Source organism: Spermophilus citellus, assembly GCF_964194105.1.
Source record: "Spermophilus citellus genome assembly, chromosome: 1".
In the NCBI taxonomy this organism is placed as follows: Eukaryota; Metazoa; Chordata; class Mammalia; order Rodentia; family Sciuridae; genus Spermophilus; species Spermophilus citellus.
In genome coordinates, this window is record NC_138182.1 from 164,314,696 (window position 1) to 164,332,027 (window position 17,332).

General features: G+C 35.0%; 1 protein-coding gene across 2 annotated transcripts in view; it reads right to left on the minus strand.

The window, feature by feature from the left end:
• Positions 1 to 17,067, minus strand: part of PGGT1B (protein geranylgeranyltransferase type I subunit beta) — a 59,570-nt gene extending 42,503 nt beyond the window's left edge. The window contains exons 1-2 of one of the 2 annotated variants that reach the window (XM_081298214.1): positions 16,785 to 17,067; positions 8,484 to 8,602 (exon numbers count right to left, since the gene is read on the minus strand). In XM_081298214.1, coding sequence (XP_081154340.1) covers positions 8,484 to 8,602; positions 16,785 to 16,924 — 259 coding nt within the window. In that variant the 5' untranslated portion in view covers positions 16,925 to 17,067. Of the gene's footprint in view, positions 1 to 8,479; positions 8,603 to 16,784 lie in introns of those variants that run through there. The other variant, XM_081298215.1, reaches the window with a different exon arrangement.
• Positions 17,068 to 17,332: the final 265 nt, after the last annotated feature.

Sequence of the window (17,332 nt, forward strand, 5' to 3'; positions counted from 1 at the left end):
AAAATTGTGCACCATGATCAAGTAGGATTCATCCCTGGGATGCAAGGATGGTTCAATATACGGAAATCAATAAATGTTATTCACCACATCAATAGACTTAAAAATAAAAACCATATGATCATCTCAATAGATGCAGAAAAAGCATTCGACAAAGTACAGCATCCCTTTATGTTCAAAACTCTAGAAAAACTAGGGATAACAGGAACATACCTCAATATTGTAAAAGCAATCTATGCTAAGCCTCAGGCTAGCATCATTCTGAATGGAGAAAAATTGAAGGCATTCCCTCTAAAATCTGGAACAAGACAGGGATGCCCTCTCTCACCACTTCTGTTCAACATAGTTCTCGAAACACTGGCCAGAGCAATTAGATGAAAGAAATTAAAGGCATAAAAATAGGAAATGAAGAACTTAAATTATCACTATTTGCAGATGACATGATTCTATACCTAGCAGACACAAAAGGGTCCACAAAGAAACTATTAGAGCTAATAAATGAATTCAGCAAAGTGGCAGGATATAAAATCAATACGCATAAATCAAAGGCATTCCCGTATATCAGCGACAAATCCTCTGAAATGGAAATGAGGACAACCACTCCATTCAAAATATCCTAAAAAAAATAAAACAAAATACTTGGGAATCAACCTAACAAAAGAGGTGAAAGACTTATACAATGAAAACTACAGAACCCTAAAGAGAGAAATAGAAGAAGATCTTAGAAGATGGAAAAATATACCCTGTTCATGGATAGGCAGAACTAACATCATCAAAATGGTGATATTACCAAAAGTTCTCTATAGGTTTATTGCAATACCAATTAAAATCCCAACGGCATTTCTTGTAGAAATAGATAAAGCAATTATGAAATTCATATGGAAAAATAAAAGACCCAAAATAGCAAAAACAACTCTAAGCAGGAAGTGTGAATCAGGCAGTATAGCGATACCAGACTTCAAACTATACTACAGAGCAACAGTAACAAAAACAGCATGGTACTGGTACCAAAACAGGCGGGTGGACCAATGGTACAGAATAGAGGACACAGAAACCAATCCACAAAACTACAATTATCTTATATTTGATAAAGGGGCTAAAAGCATGATATGGAGGAAGGATAGCATCTTCAACAAATGGTGCTGGGAAAACTGGAAATCCACATGCAACAAAATGAAACTGAATCTCTTTCTCTCGCCATGCACAAAAGTTAACTCAAAATGGATCAAGGAGCTTGATATCAAATCAGAGACACGGCGTCTGATACAAGAAAAAGTTGGCTACGGTCTATATACTGTGGGGTCGGGCTCCAAATTCCTCAATAGGACACCCATAGCACAAGAGTTAATAACTAGAATCAACAAATGGGACTTACTCAAACTAAAAAGTTTTTTCTCAGCAAAAGAAACAATAAGAGAGGTAAATAGGGAGCCTACATCCTGAGAACAAATCTTTACTCCTCACACTTCAGATACAGCCCTAATATCCAGAGTATACAAAGAACTCAAAAAATTAAACAATAAGAAAATGAATAACCCAATCAACAAATGGGCCAAGGACCTGAACAGACACTTCTCAGAGGAGGACATACAATCAATCAATAAGTACATGAAAAAATGCTCACCCTCTAGCAGTCAGAGAAATGGAAATCAAAACCACCCTAAGATACCATCTCACTCCAGTAAGATTGGCAGCCATTAGGAAGTCAAACAACAACAAGTGCTGGCGAGGATGTGGGGAAAAGGGTACACTTGTACATTGCTGGTGGGACTGCAAATTGGTGCGGCCAATTTGGAAAGCAGTATGGAGATTTCTTGGAAAGCTGGGAATGGAACCACCATTTGACCCAGCTATTCCCCTTCTCGGGCTATTCCCTAAAGACCTAAAAAGAGCATACTACAGGGACACTGCTACATCGATGTTCATAGCAGCACAATTCACAATAGCAAGACTGTGGAACCAACCTAGATGCCCTTCAATAGACGAATGGATAAAAAAAAATGTGGCATTTATACACAATGGAGTATTACTCTGCATTAAAAAATGACAAAATCATAGAATTTGCAGGGAAATGGATGGCATTAGAACAGATTATGCTAAGTGAAGCTAGCCAATCCCTAAAAAACAAATGCCAAATGTTTTCTTTGATATAAGGAGAGTAACTAAGAACAGAGTTGGGAGGAAGAGCATGAGAAGAAGATTAACATTAAACAGGGGTGAGAGGTGGGAGGGAAAAGGAAAGAGAAGGGAAATTGCATGGAAATGGAAGGAGACCCTCATGGTTATACAAAATTACATACAAGAGGAAGTGAGGGGAAAGGGGGAAAAAAAACAAGGGGGAGAAATGAATTACAGTAGATGGGGTAGAGAGAGATGATGGGAGGGGAGGGGATGGGGGATAGTAGAGGATAGGAAAGGCAGCAGAATACAACAGACACTAGTATAGCAATATGTAAAACAATGGATGTGTAACTGATGTGATGCTGCAATGTGTATACGGGGTAAAAATGGGAGTTCATAAACCACTTGAATCAAAGTGTGAAATATGATATGTGAAGAACTATGTAATGTTTTGAACAACCAACAATAAAAATTAAAGGAAAAAAAAGAAAGATAAAATAAAAACATATTCAAATTATACTTAGGTATTTCAATAAATAAATGGGAACTCTTGGTCTAAAATGTCACCACACTATTAAAAATGGTGGTTGTGCTGTTTAAATGTAATTCAAAACCTGATTTGATCATGTTCTTAACTTTCTGATTTCTAATTTAAAAGTTAGCATTAAGCAAAAAGAATTCAAGTGGGGAATGTGGTAATGTAATTTAAAAATGGACATTAATGTTTTATGAATATATAAATAATTCTTCACATCCCCAGAAACATAAGATTTCTTTAAAAAAAATTTTTTTTAGTTGTAGATGAACACACAGTATCTTTATTTATTTTTATGTGGTGCTGAGGTTCGAACCCAGTGCCTCACACACATGCGAGGCAAGTGCTTTACCACTGAGCTACAGCCCCAAGATTTCTTAGTAAGAGGACACATCTTACTCAACTCCTTGTTTAAGAATGGCAAGACAGACTCAGATAAAGTAACTAATTTTAAAAAATGATATTTTTCCATATCTTATTTTCTAGCTATTCAAAGATTAATTTTAGGATCAAATCAATTAAAGAGAAGGTAGGTGACAAAACTTAAAAGTATTTCCTTCAACAAAATAGCACATTGAGAATTTAGAATTGCATGTGGGCTGTGAACGATCTGTGGGATGTCCCATTAGACATAACTAGAAAAATTGAACATTTACCTTTTAATATTCAACCTTCTTATCCATTATTTCCAATCACTTAATACTAATATATTATGGGATTTCCTAATGAAAGATATCAGATTTATTTTCTTTTAAAGCCATAAGACACCGAGTTCTCATGATAAAATCCGCATCTCATAGAAAAATAAACAGCATCTACTGCATTTAATAAAAATACCAAAGGACTAGAAAATAGAAATTTCATTCCAGTCTTGCTTCTGACATTAATTAGCTGTGTTACTGTGGATAATATCTTTATTTTCCTCTGGAAAATATCTTTATTTGTGAAGATATACTAATGGGAACACACAATTTCTAGCCTGATCCCTTGTGTTTCCTAAAACTTTCTCCTGAGGTTGATAAGAAGGCCCGATGCTCTAATGGTCTAACCTCACACTTATTACCAGGTTGCTAGGAGGATCTTTATAATCCTGGAGTTAATGAAAACCAGGGTTCATTTTTATTAAATATTGACAATGTCTGAAGGTATCATACATAATAGTCTCAACTAGGGACCTACATGCTTAAACAGTAACTAAAACAGCACTGAGACTTTGAGTCAAGAGCCTGAGATATTAATTCAAGTCTATCTCAACATCTGTTTAAGAAAGGTCTTAGGCAGTTATCTATCTACTTAGCTTCTTAATTTCCTCTTTTGGGTGAGTGAAAGAACAAATCTGATTATTTCAGCGCTATGAAAATGATAAAATATTTTAAAATGTACATCATTTCTGCCATTAGCAAAATAATCAGTATTTGTCTATAACCACATAATTTTTTAGTTTCTACCTGTTTAATTTTCATTGTTTTGAAGAGAGGTCAGGCTAAGGCTTTTTCTAACTTAAAATTTTAAATACAAAAAGACACTGTACACAAACAATGCAAATATATAGAAAAAATTAAAGTATCTTCTCTTGCTATATCCTGGCTCTGCCCCCATCTTCCTACCATCCACAAAATTTTTTTACGTATACTTTTTTGTTTTCCTACACATTTATACTCATAGATTATTAAAAAAACACATCTTTCTCTCTCTCTCTCTTTTTTTTTTAAACAGGGTCTCTATATTGCCCAGGACGGCCTTAAACACCTAGGCTCACATGATCCTTCATGTATTGACCACCACCCCCTGCTCTTGTGCATGTTTTAAATTAGGATTTGACTATATATGATGGACAGAATTTTATCAGTACATATACAGATCTATCTCAATTATTTTACTATTATGCAGTATTCTTCACTGAATTATGGTTTAATGGTCCCCCCCCCACCTTTTTTTGTACCAGGGATTGAACCCCAGGGCACTTAATCACTGAGCCACATACCTAGCCCTTTTTATTTTTTGAGATAGGGTCTTGGTCCCCATAAATTGCTAAGGCTGGCTTTAACTTGCAATCCTCTTTCAGCCTCCTGAGCTGCTGGGATTATAGGAATGCACCACCATGTCTGGCTAACTGTTCTGCTTTGATGAACATTTATTTTGCTTCTAATTTGTTATTGTAACAAAATATCAAACAAACACTCTTCTTAGTTTCCCCAAAGTTAGTAACAAATTCTCACAAATTTGGTGATTTAAGCAACAAAGATTTATTCTCTCACAGCTGTGGAGCCCAGAAATCCAAGATCAAGTGTTGCTTCCTTCTGGAGGCTTTGAGGGAGAAATCGTTTCATGCCTTCTGACTGGTGGCTGGGGGCATTCCTTAGGCTTTTGATGCATCACTCTAAACCACCTGTCTTAAATAGCCTCCCCCTCTGGTTTCATCTCCCTTTTCTTTCTCTTGTAAAGACACTAGTCTCATTTCCAGATCTTTACCATAATTATATCTGCAAAGATTTTTATTCCAAATAAGGTTACATTGTGAAGTTCTGGGTGAACAGAACTTATCAGGCCAACGTTCAATCCACTATACATGAGAATATGTCAGATGGGATAAAAAAGAATTAAACTGCTAAATTGCATTTCAAAATTCTGTAATAATTTTTATTTCCACCAACTGAACATTAAAGTGCCTCCACCCCACATCTTTGACAACTCTTAAAAACTTTTGCTAAACTGATGTAGGTAAAAAATAATGTAATACCATTATTTCATCTGCATACCCCCAATTGCTAGCAATATTAATCATCTTTTCATGTATTTACTGATTATTTATACTTCTTCTGTTAACAAGCTGTAAGTTCTGTCATTTTCTAAAGGATGGTGTGCCTTTTTCTCTTTGCTCTTTAAGAATTCCTCCTGGTGTGGCTACTAATTTTGTTATAGCCACAATATCCTCCATGTCTGTCACTTATATAAATTACTAACTTTCACTACAGAAAATTTCTAAATATTTATTTAGTCAAATCGACCAAAATTTCCTTTGGGATCTCCAGGTTTTGTGTAACATTTATGTTTTTAAATTCCCTATTTTTTTTTTTGGTGACATCACAAAGTAGCACAAATAAAGGACTATAAATTGCAGAGTTTACTCAGTTTGCAAATGTTTTATGAATAAGAAAATATTTGAGGAGCCAGATAATGCTCTGGGCATTTATAATTCAGATAGAAATAACAAATATTTTAAGTAGCAATGCTTAAAGGAAAAAAATTAGCAAAGAGCTTCAAACTGATGGAACAGATGAAAATGACAATACAACAGGAAACAGAATTTCTCTAATAGGTCTTCTAAGTCACAGTAAATTGCAACTCAAACTTCAAAAGATTTTAAGCATTCAAAAGAAAACCACGCACTTTCTCTCAAAACACATTTGTGACACTCATTTCAAGAACTGCTTATAGTTGTTCATTCCCTTACTGCATTATGTGAAGAGGCCAGTTTATCATTACACCAATGATAGTTGTTTATATGGTTCCTAGCTCAGGGATTTTATGAAAAATACTGCTATAAACATTCTAGCACATATCCTTTTGGTAAACACATTTTCGTTTCTTTGAGAATATACTAGGAGTGGAATTTTGGGTCACAGGATGTATAATGTTCATAACTACTGCCAAATAGTTTCCTTTCTTTTTTCTTTTTTGGTAGTACTAGTGATTGAACCCAAGTCTTTGTACACGGTAGGCAAGAGCTCTACAACTGAGCTACATTCTAGCCCTAGTTTTCCAAAGTAATTATAAGACTCCTACAACAATCTAAGAGTTCCATTTTGTGGTATTCTTGTTAACACTTTTCATCTTTCCCTTTTCAAGCTATTCTAATAGAAATGGAACAAACAAAATTACTACAGATGTCAAACCTAAATAATAGTAAATCTCTTAGAACAAAGATTAAATAAATGAAAAAAAAATGCAGTCTTTAAAAAGTGGGTATTAAAGTGTTATGTTAACAACAACAACAAAAACCACTTCATTTCACTAATAAAATGCTAGGGGGAAGTAAACATACTAAATAACAGATCAAAAACCAGGTCAATCATGGAGTCACCAAATAATCTTTAAAATCAGAGGAAAATATAAATTCAGAAGATAGGAAACATGACAAGTAAGTGACTAATTATCTGGAAATTAACGGATGGCATAAATTCTCTCACTAAAATGTTATGCTACATAGAGACAACTGTCACTTTATTTCAAGAGAATGAATCAGCCGATTTTTAAACAAAAGCAATACTAAAGTATGTTTCAATAAAAAGTCACAGAATAGCTTTTTTATGTGCTACAGTGTAACTACTTATCTTCATTATGTAAAATACATTAAAGAAACTGTAGTCTATAATTATGGCATGTAATTTTAGGGGGAAAAAAAACCAAGCTGAATTTGTAATATTATCTTACATCTGTGTAACACTGAACTTAAAATGGAAATCCACAAGTTTCTTCTTTATGCAAGTTACTAAGACTAAGTATGACTGGTCTCAGCCACAGGTTCCTAGAAACTAAGGACTATATCTTGTAATTAATCACAAAACTCTTCTATAGATTTAGCTGAGTATTCTTAACAAAAAATTCAGTAAATCTAACTAACATGTTGAAATCTATAACTACTGACCAAATTATCATATATACTTCTTCATGTAGTTGGTGGAAAGTGACTTATTTATATATTATTCTGAAAGATCTAGTTCCAAATGCTTAATTTTTTAACAAGAACTGGTAAATATGTATTGATTTTTTAAATTATGTAAAAACAAAAGCTATGAACTTCTAGAACAGAGTAGAAAGCCACAAGCTACGTTCAAGGTCATCTCTCTCTTTTTTTTTTTTTTTGGTCGGTGTTGTGATCAAACTCAGGGCCTCACAAATGCTAGGCAAGCAATCTATTACTGAATCACATTTCCACTCCAAACCTCTTTCTAAATAAAATTTTAGCTTACTTCTCCAAAGACCATTGTATGAGATTTATACAAGTACTTCAATCAATGAATCATATTTTGAATTGATAAATGCTGACTTCCACAAGTAAAGTGGTGACCACTGACAAACTGCATGATTTCCTGAAAGTTTATTTGCTTAATCTTTTTTGGTACACATATGATGCTGGAGATAACAAAAGCTAAGCATGCATTCTGCCACTGAGTTACATTACCAGCCCTGTTGGATCATTTTAAGGTTACATTTTCTAAAATGTATAAATTACATCTGTTAGGGTTTTTCTTTTATACTTAAGAGAGTATCTAATAGAGTTTATAAAATGGGTATATTTAGTTGATCATGTAATTTAGGAATTTTGAAAAGATGATCAATTTTTTTTTTGTTTTAAGAAGTATAAAAATGAATGACATATAAGTAAGAGCTCTAAGAAACTATTTAAAAATGCTAGTTAAACATGACCAGAGACTGAAATAAAACTTTTTGCTTGCAGAGTTTTTCACTGAAGAGACAAAATGAATGGCTAGGAATGAAGACAGTGAATGCTACAGAATTAATCATACATAAACACTGAATACAAGTAATCGGCAAGCAGTCATCAGTATGGAAGTGTACGAAATAATGCAGAGCTACAACTGTGACTCTCTAATCTCTGACGACTCTAAATTGTTCTCTCCAGAGATTACTGATTAGACTTGTTAGGTGTTGTATCTCAACAGAATGGGAATGCCACATTACAAGGGAAACAGGTGTATAAAATATGTTAATATTATATGAGTGAATATAAAATTTACTAGTTCAACACATGTTATGTCAGATACAACTAGTCACACTAAAAATAAAATGCTAAAAACTCACTCACTGTCTTCTGTGGGAAGGACCTGAAGGGAGTAAATCCACTCTATTATATCATCTTTGTTCACCACATCTAAGGAGTCCAACATATCCAGCCCGGAGAGTGCAAAAAATGCAATTGTCAACCTAAAAGAAAAAAATGTAAGATTCCACCTTAACTATCAAACAACTGAACTCTTTATGGCTCAAAAAAAAAAACAAAACTCATTTAACATTTAAACAATTTAAGCAGTACTCTCACTTTGTTAAAGTAAAATAATAAGATAAATTCCCCTCCACATAGTTTACCTTTAATAATTAAATAGTATCAGTCAAATCTTTAGTTTTTTTTTTTTAAAGGGACCATTTATGGGCTAAAGAAACCAATCCTCAATTGAAGCACAAGTGAATCTAGTATATAAACAGCACGAAGACTAAGCAGATTTAGTATGAATAAGCCAAAAACGTTAGGAAAATGTATAAAAAGGTCAATTTCTACTATTTGCCAAGCGGAAATGTGCTTAAATAACTTAGGCTTACTTCTTAAGGAATATACCAATTATAAATGTGATTCCTTGTGAAAAAATACGAATTTTGGAAAAGAAGAAATACTTTAAATACAAATGCATTTCAACTCCATTTTTCCAGCAAGGAACATTATTTGATAGAATAAAAAACTATATGGCAACGCCATTCTCCTTCAAGATTGTGCACTAAATCAGAACTCTAAAACTTGTGCTTTTGTATAAAAGTCAGCATGTTAGTGTTTACTTTTAACATAATTTAATTCCTTTGAAGTTGAGAAAGTCTATAATGTTGTTTGAGCACCATTAACTCATTTCCACAGTTTAATATCTCTATAAAAGTTTATTTCAAATTATCTGGTATAATATTGTATACCAAAGCCATCTGATGCATGCTGTAACATTTTGGGAAGGTCCCAAGAGAAAATTAAGCCTTCATGCCATAAGCCATCTGTATGTAATACATTAACTATGCATCTAGGACAGAATTATCTAGAATGGTATTACCAACTTTAAGAGAAATGAGAAAACATTCATCTTTTTTTAGAGCGTAATTCTCTCTCTGATCCCTGGTTTTTTAAAAAAAAGGCTGGCATCTACTAGGTAAGAGAAGAAATCACAATAATTTAATTCCAACTAAACCTACCATTCAAAAACTAAAACCAAGGATACTAACATACTCAAGAAAAATACACATTTGGGAAAACTAATATTATTTAGAAACTATTAGCATATATTGGATACCGAACTAGAAAATTGTTAATCTATCAATTTGAATCTAACAACCCATTGAGATCCATCTAATTAAGGTTATTTACCTGCATAAGATTAGGATTAAATTAAGGGAAGTGGGTCCCTTTTGTGTAGGAAACAGTGCTATGCTATAATTCAGAGATCAAACTCTGCTGTCAAATGAGCTACATTCAAATTCTAACTTGGCCAATAGCTAGTTACATGACTCTCGGCAGGATACTTTACCTTTCCTATGTTTTAGCTTCCAGTAATGATATAAATCATCATTACACATCACAGAGTTATTGGGCTTACCTGTCTACAACAAGCACTCAATAAATAGAAACCATCATTATTTATGTCTATCCTAACACGGAGGGAAAGGAATAATAATAATAACCTTAAGATTTAATCACACTGTGTTACAAGCCTTTTCTCCAGGTCCTTGATTGGCAATCTTTTCCCCTAAAGGCAGGCTCTTTTCCAAAACAAAATGATTCTTTAGACACTGGGGAAACCTCTAACATAACAGCAACTGAGTCTGAAAATCACGTGTTTTATGTGAAAAGGTCTACTTTTCTGGTGATATTACTTAAAATATTTATTGTTAACAAATAAAAGACCTGAAATACTATTAATGTTCTCTGACAGTTTTAACAGGGTTTTCAGCTTTGGTATAACCCATAAATAATCATGATTAGATAAAATTGATACTGAATAATATAGTTTATTAAAGCATTATTATAGAGAAAAGCAAAAGGAGGAGAGACATAAAAGTTGAAAAACCATGAAGGACTTGAGGTTGGAAATGGATAAAACAAAGATCTTTTAGTCAGTAAAAGCTATATAGTAAGAAAACATCCAAAAGGCTAGGGCAAGGGGGTATAGTTAAATGGTTAGTGTTTGCCCTGCATGCTGCAGACCCTGGGTTCCAACCATAGCATCTTGAAAAAAACAAAAGGCTATAAAAACAACTTGGTATTCTTTTCTAAGTTAAAAACTTCAGAAATTATCAAGACCATTTCTTTATTTTTATACTGAAGACAATAAAATCCAAAGGATTAAATTAGATTTCTATGCTTTGGTTAATCAATTAAAAGGAAATCTGAGTCTCAGTGCAGTATTCTTCCCCAAAGAGGTGCTTCTCAAACCTTCTGAACATTAGAATATGCTTAAACAAACAAAAAAGGCTGAAACACCACAACATAACCTAAAAGTCCAGGTCTCACTTCACAACTAAATCAGAATCTCAGGGTGGAAGTTAAGGTCTGGGCACATTTTTGTTTTCAAACTTCCCAGATGATTTGAATGTGCTGCCAGGTGGTTCTTTATTAGAGCAAGACTGCTAATCAAGCAACTACAGGAGGATGCTACTGTCATCTTTTGGGTAAAGGCCATGGATGCTGCTGAAGTCCTCCAACACCCAGGACAGGCCCAAAGAACAAAGAATTCTCTGACCCCTAAATGTGAACAATGCTGAGGATGAGAAATTCTATTCACACTGTTATCTGAAGGGTTAAATGATCTTTTGTTTTACTTGTTTCTGGATGCATTTCATTTATATTCAAGTATCAAATATAATAAATCAGTCATATGGTAGTAAGGAATCTTAAAATCTTGCATACTTAATTATTAAAGGCTCCTAAAAATCCAGTAGTTTTAACTCAAGGTTGAAGGTTTAAGTAGAAACTCTGAAGTTTTTGGGATTAACATAACTACAGTGAATTGCTTATGTTTATAAATTAAGTCCCCGTCACCAGGTGGAAGGAGGAGGAGAGAAAGGGGAGTAACAAGATATGAAATTTATAATTATGTTATATGCATGTACCAGTATTTAGCAATGAATTCCACTATTAGGTATAGCTATAATGTACCATTAAAATAAATAAATGAATAAATAAATGAAGTAAGACCCCATCAGAAATGTTCAGTTAATGACTGGTACACAGAACCAAGAAGGTGCTTTGGAGCAAACACCCAGCCTCCCTCTGAGACAAGCTGGTAAAGCATTCCTTTTCTGATAATCTCAGAATTCTCAAGTAGCCCTAAGTCTTTGTGAGGGAAAAAATTAAACAAGTTGTAAGAAATACAAATTAATTTTTGACTGTAGGCCTCTGAGAGAAATAATATAGGGTTAATGGTACCCAAATGACTGCTACTTGGCATAAAATCTGCTGGTTAACCTAATTCTGTCCGGATGTATAGAGGAGTAATACTTGCCAATACATGCACCCAAAATCAGGTCAAATACACTATTTTTACTTTATTACTTTTTCTGGAGAACATTTGTTTCCTTCCTTTCTTTTCCTATAACTGAATCTCTGAGTTTGTAGCTTGAAAAGCTGAAGCAAGCAAGTCACATTCCATCCATCCTCTACTCCTACTGGGAAATTTTTACACACACACACACACACACACACACACACACACACACACAGTTTATCTTACCTGGGCAGCAAAGTAGTATTTCCCACCCTAAATAAAATCTGCTTCACCATTGAATCAATTCAAAGATGGGATAGATGAACCAAACATTTCCAAAAGACCTCATTTTTCAAGATTAAGTCTGGGCAATGGAAAAAAGAATTTAGTCACAGTGATATAAGCAGTGTGCTGCTGGCCAGAGCAGTGAGTGACAATTTGGAAATATATTGAAAATACTGATTTATAGACGTTGATTAGCTTCCCAAACTTTGGATCACTTGCTTTGTTCCTTTCTGATACAACCCCTTAACTTTTCTTTACTGGTATCTCCAAGATGGACTGTATTTCAGCATAGGTCTCAGGGTAGGGCTATGGCTAAGTCATACTGCAGAGTTCCAAAATTATAAATAAGCAGCTACATTAAGAAACATACATTAAACTGATAACAGTGTCCATAGAGAGCCTTTAGAGGACACATTAAAATCAATCATGAAGTTAAAATACTAGCACAAAGATGCCCCAATACTTTGAAATGAATTATTGTAATAGTGCATGATTTCTAAAATTGTAAGCATTATTCATTCATACTTTATAATGGCTGACTCATCTGTTAAATATGTTTACATATAGTCACACAACGTTAGAATTACTTAACATGCAAAATATCTTAATTACTCCAGAAGAAAGTTACTAAAAACTAGTATAGAACTAGATTTCATCACAAAAATGAATGAAGCTTCCTAACTTAAGCAAGTTCTATGATACATATATAGAAATCATTCCTTTCTAAACTTGCTCCTTTCTGCCTTTCTCCAAACCAGGTGATAGTTCCAATACTGGAATCCTGAGATGACAATTCCTTCTTCATCTCTTACTTTCTATTCCTACTTCACATTTCAGCACCTTCTCTCCTGGACTACTGCAACAGCTTCCCAATTGATATCCCTGGTTCTGGTCCTGTTTCACCCAAAATACCTATCATTCTCAAATCACATGATCACTCTGAAGTGCACATTTCTAATCATTAAGATCCACTGTTTGGTGAGTTTCCATTACTCACATGTGATATCAAATTTCTGGACAGGGCACACAAAGCCTTCAATGATTTGGTCCATGATATCAAATTTCTGGACAGGGCACACAAAGCCTTCAATGATTTGGTCCACATTTACCTCTTTACGCTCAATTCCTACTACACTTGCCTTACATTTTGAACCAACATTAGTTATCTACTCAACACCCAGTTATCTGCCTTAACTCTTACTGTCCATTTGCAATATGTCCTTTGGTGGGGGGAACCCACAAGCAAATCACAAAAACACCAAAAAACTCTGGAATACACTCTAACAAAATTTAGTTTGGGAGTTATTTCTTCCAGGAAGCCTTCTCTGAGTTCCTCTCTTTTTAGCTTGAGCTAGTTAGGTGCTTCCATTATGCCCTGTGAATATTGCCATCATTGTATATAGAAACTCAAAAGTGTGGTCAAGGGATCAACAACATCAGCAGCACTTGGGAATTTGTTGGAAACGCAGCATTTCGAACACCACCCAGACCTATGCAATTAGAATCTGCATTTTAACAACATCTCAGGTGAGTCATATGCACATGAGAATTGGGAAGCACAGTTGTAATAATCTACTGAATACATTTTTCTCCTATCAGATAGTCTCAAACTTCAGCATACATCAGAACTACTTGGGATGCTTGTTATGATGCAAACTCCCAGGCCCATGTCTAACATAGTAGATCTGGGGAGGGGACCAGGAACCAGCATTTTTATAAGCACCCTAGGGCACTAAAAAAGAGCTTCCCACAATTATGCTTTGAAAGAAACACTGTTAGACTGTAATATAATGGATATAAAAGAGGAATTGAAAGGATATAGTTGCAGAATGGTAGGCAGCAAAGAGGTTAAACACAAGATACACAAAAAGTAGGTAGACTGTAAATGTGTCATAGAATAAAAACTGACTAAACTTTTCTTCTAGAATAGCTAGGTCAAAAAAGCTTTATCTATAAAAATTTTTATTATTCCAGTACAAATGGTAATAACTCAAACAACAAAAAACTCTAAACTACAGTCACAAAAAAGAGCTGTTAATTGACAACGCTTACCATCTGAGGTTAGTCACTTAACTAGAAACTACCACTTTTCCAAGGTTAAAAGAAAAACCTCAGATGAAACAGCAAACACTATACTTATTTTCATGAAGCAAATGTCATTAGAAAAGTAAAAAATCATTTATTCTTGTCATACTAAATGAAATAGGAAATGGAATAATTTTTCCAAAATACAGGGGCAGAAAATAATGTCTAAATATCTGGTCCAATATTTGCCTTACAAGTCAATGTTTCAAATTTATCTGCAAAAAATAACTGAATAGAGAACACCTCAGTCATTGGCTTAACACTGAATTCCTGTTACTAGATACCTAGTAGTCATTCAATTAATGCTTGTGGAATTGAAGTGCAATACTAGGTAAGAATTGTGAGCTCCCCAATGCATTGTTTTCATCTTAAAACTCTAACATAGTAGAAATTTTGTGATCAGTCACCTTTGCTTAAAAGGTTAAAGCTTCTTCATAACCATCTTAAAGTCAATTATGAATCACACACATCACAAAAAGACCTTAATGATAAATGAAGGTAAAAACAATACACAAGGAAAGAGAAACTAAAAAACCAAAACTAACTACAAAATCTGATACATTGTTATCTTTAAATGTGGCTTCTGAGTGAGCATAGGAAAACTAAAAATGATTAAAAAATTCTATGCAAGTGACAAAACACTAAACATAAAAAGAATACAATTAATCCCTTTTAACCATTGCAACAGTGGTATCTATTCTCTAACATACAACGTTTGGTGTAGAACCTACTTAAAAATTATTAAATAAACTGTAAAATTTATTAAGTCTGGCAATTTTTGCTGTTTTACTTATGTTGTGAGCAGAATTACACAACTTAATGCCAACATGCATGGTTTTGTATAAGCTGGAATTTTATAGATCAAACATAGTGGCATCTTGAAAATGTAACCCACAGAGCTATAAGCAAGCAAAGCTGGACTATTTAAGTCACAATGTAACAAAAGGATATAATTTTTTTAATCCAAATTCTCTGAGTTTTCATAAGATCAATCCCCATAAATTTGATCTATTAACATTTTAAAACATTTCATATCACTGCCAAATGGACTAAGTTTTGATTTCTTTCCTTTTGTGCATGGTTGGGGATTGAACCCAGAGTCCTATGCATGCTAGGCAAGCACCCTTACCATTGAACCCAGCCCTTGAAATCTCAATTTTTAAGGTGTAGATATGGGCTCTGCTAGCCAGTCCTACAGATGGAGAAAATAACATAAATGACATTCAAGAATGTGTTTATCCTTCTAGGCTCAGCTCACATATTCAACAAATATTTCTTTACTGCTTATTATATGTCAGATACTATTCAAGGCACCAGTGCAATGCAGTCTCACAGGTCTTGGTGAGACGATGCAAATTGCTCAAACAGAAAGAAACAACAGCCAATGGCAAATATGGTGACCCAGCACTTGAAATGTGGTGGTTACTGGAATAGGGGAACTGATTTTTAACTTTGACTTAATTGACTCAAAACAAAACAGTAAAATGTGTCTAGTGGATCCCTTATGGGACAGGGCAGAAAAAAATCCTGCCTTCATGAATTTAGAATTCGGTGTGACCCAAAGTTAGTAAATAAATCAACTAATAAATACATGTCAAGTGGTGATCACAGAGGCCTCTCTTAAGAAAACATGGATTAGATACATGCCCTTCTATACGCTCCCATGAACTCTACACTAATATACAATTTTACTGGAACTTGTCTTATTTAGCTGTATTACAATACCTACCATAATAAATATATTTTTTGACCACGTGTGCAGAAGCAATCTGTAATTCCCCAAACTAATCTAGTAGTACAGTACTCAAAATACCAATCTGTTTCTTCTCATCCAGTCCCATGCAGTTCTGAAGCCTCACTTTAAAACGCAGCAATGCGGAGGCAAGTATCACCTCTTCCTTTCGCTTTCTCAACCCCAGCTTTACTGTGAATCACATTCCTTAGCTAACTCTAACTTTACCAAAGGCAATTGCAAATTCACTTTAACGAAATGTTTCACGCAACACTGCACATCTTTTGTTTACAATTGGATTTACAATTCCTGGAAAGTAAATTTCTACTTATACCTTACAGGCTCGCCACTGCTTCTACACACCAAAACTACATTTACTTCCAATTACGCGTTACTGACTACAGAAGAAAGAGAAGCATAGGAGCTTTGTGTTTTCCTTTTATACCATAAATAACGAAGCAAACTGAATCAAGGGATCTGGGAAACGAGTGAAAAGGAAGCTCAGAATAAACAAAAAATGGCTGTGTAACAAGACGGAAATTTAGGATTCCCCAAAACCTTCCACTTAGAGCTTTCCAGATCTTTCAGCCGTACTTCGGGGGTGCAAGGGTGACTGCAATTCCGCCTGAGACTGGTGGGAGCGGTCAGAGTCGCTGGACTGCAGTGTAACCCCCTGCAGACGCCCAGTTCTCATTCCAGCCCCTCCTCTGCGTCTTTCCGAAGGGGCCGGGCTGCGCTGTACGCCCTCCAGACTGTAACCACGAATTACCTGCTGGTCTCCAGCGAAGAGTAGCGCTCCGGCAAGACCTGAAGGCAGCGCTGGAAGAACCGCACGTGCCTGTCCCGCAGGAAATCCAATCGCTCTCCCTCACCGATACCAGGAAGCCGCTCATCCTCCGTGGCCGCCATGCTGCCCCGGAAGTGATGTCCACCGCGACCAGGAAGCAATATTCGTAAAGGGTAATCAAACCCTCACTAATGACCCGGATGTACTGGGTCGCAGACCAACTAGATGATGGGAGCCATATACTGTAGACTGCAAATGTACAGCATTTTCTACTTTGAGCGCCCAGAGATTCGCAAATAGTTAGGTCTTGTAGAATCCAGCCTGTAAATTCGTTAAAACTTTGGTCCTAGTGGGATATTTGGGAGGAAGGGCTAGTACAAGACCTTCAAGTTCGTTTTGCCAAAGTACAGGCCCTAGAGAATGTTAAGAGGTAGTTCTGAAATAGGGATCGATCAGCATAAATTTGCTAATAGTCATTTTTGGGTGGGTGCAGGGTGGGGGTTAACACATTTTTAAGTTTAACAGGGAAA